We start from the raw sequence: 9,083 nt of genomic DNA, 5'->3' as shown, positions 1-9,083 counted from the left end.
TCGTATTAACCAGAAATCCATTATTTTCGAATCATGTCACCGTGTCGTGTAAGAAACTGCTAGGTCTGATGCTCATCCAATTTACATGACTTCTAATTTTTATTTATTTATTTATTGTTTTATTTCTGGGTCAGATGAGTTCGAAATTAGATTCCACCGCTTGTATTTACTTATTAATTAGGGACCCTTTCTATCATTTCGTACAGGCTGGAAAAGGGTTATATGTACTTTAATCATGAGAAGGGGTTTTCATGGTGGAAAGTTTGTAAAGTTCAATTACAGTTGTCTCCACTTGATTGGAGAAAGTATATATTTTATCTTTATTCATGCAAATAATATATATTTTACATCAAGTTTTAGAGGAGTTTTTAAGCACTTAACACTACGCTTTAACAGTATTTTTCTTCATTTATAAGTGATAAGTCTTATATTCAACATCTATAGATGGTGACTTCGATACCAAATAATTGTCTCGTTATGTGGCTTGGTCCAAATATCGCTCTTCACTTATAAGTGACAGATCTTAAGTTTGACTCTAGTAGATGGCAACTCTGATACCAAATGGTTGTCTTATTACGCGGCTTAGTTCAAATCCCATACCTAATGAACTACAACAAGTGGTCTAGTAGTAAGGGCGCAGACTGTAGCTCCCCAATAAACAAAAAAATGTAGGAGGTCGCGACTTCGATGCTCTAAGCTGGTGAGTCTGCTTACTGTGGCTACGGGTAGGGTGAAATTTCTTATAGCCTCTTTGGACCCATAAGGGTGAATAACTATGACTTTTCACTAGTTGTCCCCGTTTAAACAAAAAAAAAATAAAAATAAAAATATTCCCACACCTAATGTACATTTTTTGTTGCATTAAAAAAAAATTCTTGTAGGGCCCACTCCGTAACATTTTTCAATAATCCGAATCATTTATATTTCAATTCATCATTAAGAAATCATCTTTGCAAAAAATTAGACAAATATAAAACTAATAAGACATTCATTTATAGTGAACAAAATAGATGTATATGATTTTACAAAGAAACACAAAAATGTCTATCAATCTAAGGATCATATGGTTTCGGATTTAGGTTTTTTTTTTTTTTTTCTGGTAGATATAATCCTTGAAGGAAGACCTAAATGACAAACAATTAGATCGTTGAAGTACAATATAAAATGAGTCCTACAAAAATCTATATCAAAAAATAAATATCCCCGATCCTATCTCATAAGTATATAATATGAGTGGTAGATTTTTTTTAGGTTCCTTTTTTCATATATTCATACAATAAATCAATCTGCATCCTTCTCCAAATCCAAAAGCTTGTGTTCCCTTCAACTTCAAGCTGGCTTTTCACGTTAACTACACTTGGCAATCCAAGTCTGAATTGCATATTTGGCAGCATATTATTACCGCACCGAATGGCGAATGGTTCCGCTTCCATTTTAATCACCATCATTTAGGTATTTCGAAAATGTTAATCAACATTCGTAGTACTTGAAAGGATATCATATGCTTAATTAGCTAGAAAGCCCTAGAAAAGAAAAGTATAGCAATTAGCAAAGCACTCTATTAACACACACTTTGCGTCTCTGATTGAAGCACTTTCTCTCCATTAGTGTAGAATGATAATAATTGCATCTCTAGGTATGCACATATTTCCCATTTATGAATACCGTATCTTTGATCGAATAAAATCAATGGTTAAAACCGTTCAATTTATAAATCTTCATTAAAGATCACTCCTGAAAAAAAAAATTATTTGAATTGGAGATTGTTTAATCATCCAAACGCATCAAATAAATAGACATTTCATCACAAATATGTAACTTAATACATACACCGTCAATTTGTTTTGTACATTTGAATGACTAAATGATCTTTGATTTCAATGATTATTACTTTAGGGGTAATCTTCAAGTGAAGATTAAAAAACTGAATGCTTCTAATTATGAAATTTATACAGTCGAAATACATTATTCACAAGGAGAATGAGCTCATCCTCAAAGAGCAGAATGCAAGTATTATCCAGTTTAGTATCTCACTTGTAATAAAAAACTGAGCTACAAATGTAATTAAAATGGTGGTAGATAAAACAAGTGTAAAATAAAATAGGTAATGGTGGTGAAAAATTTGTAATGTATCTCTCTGTCTTATAAAAAATGACTAAAACGTAATTTTTATTTTATTTTATAGAAACTAGAATGTAATTGAATGGTACATATTATATATGATTATGTGGCATGTACGCACACCAAATGGTCAACAAATTACTAATACAAAGGGACAGGAAATCGAGGTGGCTTGGGCTGCTTTTGCACCTTCACCACAGTCTTCTCATCTGTCGGAGGTTCTCGAGGACATGGCAATGCCATAAACTTTGGAATCTGGTCACCTGCCATTATCACCGGCAAGCTTTCCCTCTGCTTCTGCTTCAAATCCTAATTAAGAAACAAATAACATCATTAATCTCTTCAACATCCGACATGTTATGACGAGTTTAACCGCAATTCAGATTCACATTCTGATAACATATGATACGACTTGTTATGATGGAAGACTGTGACAGTCTGATAACATAACTTCGTATGGTAATTTGTCGAGGGAGAGAGTCAGAGGGCAGTATTGATGAAGTAAAATTACTGAATTTGTTATAAGTAATTAATTAGTTACCATGTGGGCAGGTTTAGATTTGGAGGGAGATGGCGGTTGAACATCGGCCTCGGGGTCAGCGTTTTGGTTGAAAGATCTACGGAGTGATCTGAGCTTGTCCCAGTGGTAGCAGCACGAGAAGATTCCACTGAGGCTGAATATGATGATCAAGAGAAGAGCCGTGCCAAGAGGGAAGCCCAAGGACGGCCGAGATGCATCTACGTGGGGTGGTGAAAAGTTCTGGCTCTCCATCACTTGAATCCGATGATAACAACGACGATGGCGGCTGTGACAGTGGTGGCGATGGTCCTCTTCCCTCACTCATGTGTTGGGGAGGACTCAGAGGTGCCAGTGTTGTTGTTGGGTGAAGGAATTGGGATTTTGGTTTTGGTTTTGGGGAGTTTGGAAATGAGGGATTTATTTATAAGAAAAAAGAAGAAGAAAGAGTGAGGAAAGAGTACGCGTAAAGACAGACTGAGGTCCTTGGTACGGAACGAGAGTGGGGTCTAGCTTTAGATGGTTGCTAAGCATACTGAATTAAAGAGGGACTTTGGAGTATTGGATCTAAATGTGAAATCGATCAATAACAATAACAATATTTCAGGCATAAATTTTTTTACCTACTTGGGTTACACGACACTTGCTTCAACTCAGCTTTCAAATTAAAAATGCCTATTATTGCAATGCTTATCCCTTGAGGATGACGGTGGAGCCTTAGTCTTAGTCCTTTTCTTTTGGGGACTAAAATGGTAGACAACTAAGATACGTGAACTTTTCCGAGCAGAAGTTGGCAAGTAGGTTTTTTCCACTTATGAGGCTGATACAACTTTTCCATACAAAGCCGCACACCCAACTCTTGGAGATGAAGAAAATTGTTGCTTGGTGTTGTGTGGTCTTGTAAATGAGCAATTTGGCATAAAAGTAAAAACGTACTTTTGCATCTTAGAGCATGTCCATCCCTAAAAAAATGCAATAGCACCCAACCTATTTAATCCACTCAGTGAACAGTGATAGACCCACATGAACAGTAATAGGCCAAATGCATATCCACTCCTAACAAAAAATAGCCTATTCAATTTTATTAAAATATAATTATTTTTATTATAAAATAATAATTTTATTTTTAATTTCTAAGAAGCTCGGGTGCTTGGTGGTGAACGCCCCCACGGCCAATGATAGGATTTTTACTACTTATGTGAATGCGATAAAAACCTCCTATTTTACTTGCAAGAATCACAAGGTTATTGTAGTATAAACGGATCTCGCAAGGTCATTCTCCACAGGGATTATTAAATAATTCGAAACAAACCAGATTCCAATTAATGATTGTAAAGTAGAAATTTAGATGACTGATTTTATAACCTACTTAAATTAAAAACGAAATTAACTATTAATGATAAGACAATCTGCAATATTAAAACTAGAGAGAAAAGAAAACAGTTTTGAGAGAAATCAAATTAAGAAAGCACTAGGGTTCCACCATCACCTAGCAATCCTACGAATTTTTACCCATTACTTATGATCTACACATGCCACTTTGAAGGTTAGATTTTCCTAATTCATATTCTACTTGGAACCTCCAACATAGAACGTATATCTAACATGCAACCCGTCCGGACGTTCGGATCAAATCTAAACATGAAAGACTCATTATGCTTTATGAAAATCTTTTGAAAAACCATGCAATCCTTAAGACGTGATATTCATCCTAAGAGAAATTACAATTATTAATCACAAGAAGCCAACATCAATTTCAGGGAACCTTCCGACCAAAATTGCATCAAATTACTTTTCTAAAAATTCTAATGGTGATCAGGCATTAAAACAATTAGATAGTTTTTATCCCGGTGATTAACAATTCAAAGTACGCATGCAATCAATCATAAGAAATTAAATAAAAATCACATATTCATGCTAAGGCTCAGGGCTTCACCCTAGCAATAGAAATTAGTTCCGCATATTCATAATCGAAATCATAGAAAATATATTCAAGAAAAGGATTGAAATCACCTTCAAGTAAAAAGTCTTCAAAACCCTAACAGTTATCTGTCTCCAAAATTGCATAAAGGAAAGCGTAGTCCCAAACTGTAGACGGCTGAGCAATATATTTGCCAAGCCACCACATAAACCCTAGGAAACATAACCCTAAATTAAATAATAAAAATTCGTCTAAAATCTGAACAGCCACATTTTGGCCCATAAGCTGCTCCAAAACTGGCCCAATATAGCTGGATTTAATGTTTGGAATATTCTGAACACTTTTCCAGAAGGCCACGAACCCATCCGAGGTCATCTTGGGCTCCAAAAATGCAATTTAAGCCCAAAAACGTCACTTTCCAGCACTGCGCACTACTTCTTTATTTCATCGCCAGAAAATCTCCGCTTGGTGGAAAAATCCCAAATTTTGATACGATCAAGCTAAGTGACTCACGAACGTCTTCCAATTGGAATTACTCCAAAATTCGTCCATTTGGTCCTGTTTTGCTCCAGAGGAAGTCAAAAGTCCTATATTAAAAATACAATTCAAAGTATCAAAATTCTTCCAAAATATTAACCAAAATATACTAAGATTAGGGTAAAATATATAATATAAAATCTACTCATCAGCCAACACCGTTGCGGTCGCCGAGCACGACCCGTGACGCCAAGCCCACCGTCCTCATCTCAGAGAAGCTCAGAGAACCCGGAATCAACTTCCTCAAGCAGTTCATTAATGTCGACTGCTCCTACAATCTCAGCCCCAAGGAGTTCTGCACCAGGATCTCACTTTGCGACGTGTTGATCGTGCGTAGCGGGACCAAGGTCACCCGTGAGGTGTTCGAGTCCTCCGGCGGGAGGTTGAAGGTTGTGGGAAGAGCTGGCATCGGCATCAACAACTGGATCTGGCTGCGGCGACTGAGTTCGGGTGCTTGGTGGTGAACGCCCCCACAACCAACATCGTTGCGTCCGTCGAGCACGGGATTGCTCACGTCAAATGGCCCGACTGTTAGGTCTGTCAATTCTAGGCTGGTCTCTTGCTTGGCTTAGGCTGGGATGGAGTGATTTGGCTGGGGGCCAGCCTGTTTTAGGTGCTGGGTGCCAGGCAATCCACTCCCGGTGGACTTGCTCTTAAGAAAAGCACTAAAATCATGAACCTCTCAATTACCCCCCAAACCTACAACTACGTTTCTTTCCGAGTGTTTTTTCTTTTTATCTTTCCTTTTTTTAGTTTGTTTGTAACACTTTGTGTTGTGCGTCGTTGATGACTAAAACTAGTTCAATACTACCAATTCGGATGTTGGCCATTAAATTGAATAAAGCAAACGAAAACAAACATAATTAAAACGCTAAAAGGAATGTGCATTTATCATCCCTATTATTATAGGGATTGTTTGGAGTATAATTAACAATTGAGTAAAGAAAACGAATTAGGAATGAGAAGTGTGACTTATAGTCAATTCATTTGAGTGTGTTGTTGAAGAGATGGTTAAGGTCGTGTAAATTAACTATAAAGAGGAAGAAGAAAAAAATGCACCAAAACGTCCAAAACCGACCATAGAATGTGTTACTACTACTGCTACTGTCAAAATGTCTTATTTAGTAAAGCAGCCACGATGCACATGAACCACAATGGGGTTGCTGTCTTTGAGAAGAGATGCCGTGTGGAACTCAAATTTTGAAATATTGTTTACCAAAGAATTGGCCTGTATTTTGACTAATTTTTCTTAGACAAAGACTGGCAAAATCCGTCCGTACTCATTTTTCTTCATGATGTAGACTTGTTAACGTGCAAATGAAGCTAAAAAAAGTGACCCAAATGATTCAATAGTTGTGTCTCTACTTGCCATAGAAAAGTTCACTTGATCTACAATAGACCTGGCAGTTTTTGACACGACACGAAAACGACACGAAAATAACGGGTTTCGGGTCAACACGATAACTTATTGGGTCACTATCGGGTGACCCGTTAAGAACCCGTTAATAATGGGTTCTTAACAGGTATACACGCGGGTAACATGTGGGTAACCTGTTTCGACCCGTTAAGAAAAAAATTATTTTAATAATTTTAAAGTTTAATTACTAAAAGATTTATTATAAAATACAATAGTCATATTAATATATACAATATATTCTATATTAAATATATAGTTTTGTATTATTGTTCTATATAAATTTAAAAAAAAAATTAAAAATTAGTCATTATTTATTTTTATTATAAGAGTTCCTTATTATCATTACTAGGATAAATTTTACATAACATATTCTTGTCCAAAATTAAAATATACTAGTATAGTATTTGTATATGCAAGAACTAAGAAGACATACATACAAGTATGAAAAATGTGAAAGAATATAAAAACACTCAGGATTTATCATTATTCCTCTACGAATAGATAATTGTTACACTTATATTATCGTTTAGATTTTTAAAATCCTTCAAACCCTCATGAATAATGTTTTTTATTTGAGGGAAAAATTAATAAAATTAATAATAATTATTGTAGAAGTGTAAAAAATGTAAAAATATATATATACAATCACTCATATATAAAAAAATGTAAATGCTTTAAATTAAAGATCAAATTTATTCATTACATTCTTATACGGTCGAGGAGTGTATATGTACAAAATCATCAAAATCGAAGCTAAAATAACCGTTAAATTGTGATTTTTCGTTTATAACCGTCGAAAACTTTTGTTCCATTACGTAATCTCTGAATGTTTGTTTTTTACGATTTTTTAAGTTTGCAATCTCGGAATGTGTACAAATAAGTTTGACGGTTGGATTGTTGAAAAACGTTTCGTAGAATGCATATTGCGTCAAAACGGTATATTAAACAAACACTTAGAGTTAATATTATACTTCAATTAAGTATAAAATAAGTTTTTGTGGTATCCACTAGTGTAAATACTTTAAATTAAAGATCAAATTTATTCATTACATTCTTATAGGGCCAAGGAGTGTATCTATAAAAAATCATCAAAATCGGAGCTAAAATAACCGTTAAATTGTGATTTTTCGTTTATAATCGTCGAAAACTTTTGTTCCATTACGTAATATCTGAATGTTTGTTTTTTACGATTTTTTACATATGCGATCTTGGAATGTGTACAAATAAGTTTGACGGTTGGATCGTTGAAAAAAGTTTTGTAGAATGCATATTGCGTCAAAACGATAGATTAAACAAACACTTGGAGTTAATATTATACTTTTATTAAGTATAAAATAAGTTTTTGTGGTATCCACTAGTGTAAATACTTTAAATTAAAGATCAAATTTATTCATTACATTCTTATATGGTCGAGGAGTGTATCTGTAAAAAAATCATCAAAATCGGAGTTAAAATAACCGTTAAATTGTGATTTTTCGTTTATAACCGTTGAAAACTTTTGTTCCGTTACTTATCTCTGAATGTTTATTTTTTACGATTTTTTACGTATGCAATCTCGAAATGTGTACAAATAAGTTTGATGGTTGGATCGTTAAAAAAAGTTTCGTAGAATGCATATTGCGTCAAAATAGTAGATTAAACAAACACTTAAAGTTAATATTATACTTCAATTAAGTATAAAATAAGTTTTTGTGGTATCTACTAGTGTAAATACTTTAAATTAAAGATCAAATTTATTCATTACATTCTTATAGGGTCGAGGAGTGTGTCTGTAAAAAATCATCAAAATCGGAACTCAAATAACCGTTAAATTGTGATTTTTCGTTTATAACCGTCGAAAACTTTTGTTCCGTTACGTAATCTCTGAATGTTTGTTTTTTATGATTTTTTACGTATGCGATCTTGGAATGTGTACAAATAAGTTTGACGGTTGATCATTGAAAAAAGTTTTGTAGAATGCATATTGCATCAAAACAGTAGATTAAACAAACACTTAGAGTTAATATTATACTTCTATTAAGTATAAAATAAGTTTTTGTGGTATCCACTAGTGTAAATAGTTTAAATTAAAGATCAAATTTATTCATTACATTCTTATAGGTCGAGGAGTATATCTGTAAAAAATCATCAAAATCGGAGATAAAATAACCGTTAAATTGTGATTTTTCGTTTATAACCGTCGGAAACTTTTGTTGCATTACGTAATCTCTGAATGTTTGTTTTTTACGATTTTTTACGTATGCGATCTCGGAATATGTACAAATAAGTTTGACGGTTGGATCATTGACAAAAGTTTCGTAGAATGCATATTGCGTCAAAACGGTAGATTAAACAAACACTTAGAGTTAATATTATACTTCTATTAAGTATAAAATAAGATTTTGTGGTATCCACTAGTGTAAATACTTTAAATTAAAGATCAAATTTATTCATTACATTCTTATAGGGTCGAGGAGTGTATCTGTAAAAAATCATCAAAATCGGAGCTAAAATAACCGTTAAATTGTGATTTTTCGTTTATAACCGTCGAAAACTTTTGTTCCGTTACGTAATCTTTGAATGTTTTTTTT

The 9,083-nt window shown here is 33.8% G+C and overlaps 1 protein-coding gene across 1 annotated transcript; it reads right to left on the bottom strand.

Moving 5' to 3' along the window:
- Window positions 1–2,152: 2,152 nt before the first annotated feature.
- On the bottom strand, window positions 2,153–3,032 carry LOC103449618 (uncharacterized protein At5g65660-like). Its single transcript, XM_008388951.4, has 2 exons — window positions 2,663–3,032; window positions 2,153–2,430 (listed from the first exon to the last, which is right to left on the bottom strand). Exons 1-2 carry the CDS (start codon window positions 2,891–2,893, stop codon window positions 2,263–2,265), a joined length of 399 nt encoding a protein of 132 aa, XP_008387173.1. The 5' UTR covers window positions 2,894–3,032; the 3' UTR covers window positions 2,153–2,262.
- Window positions 3,033–9,083: the final 6,051 nt, after the last annotated feature.

This window comes from Malus domestica, chromosome 15 (genome assembly GCF_042453785.1).
Source record: "Malus domestica chromosome 15, GDT2T_hap1".
Lineage (NCBI taxonomy): Eukaryota > Viridiplantae > Streptophyta > Magnoliopsida > Rosales > Rosaceae > Malus > Malus domestica.
This window is presented reverse-complemented; position numbering and strand designations above follow the sequence as displayed.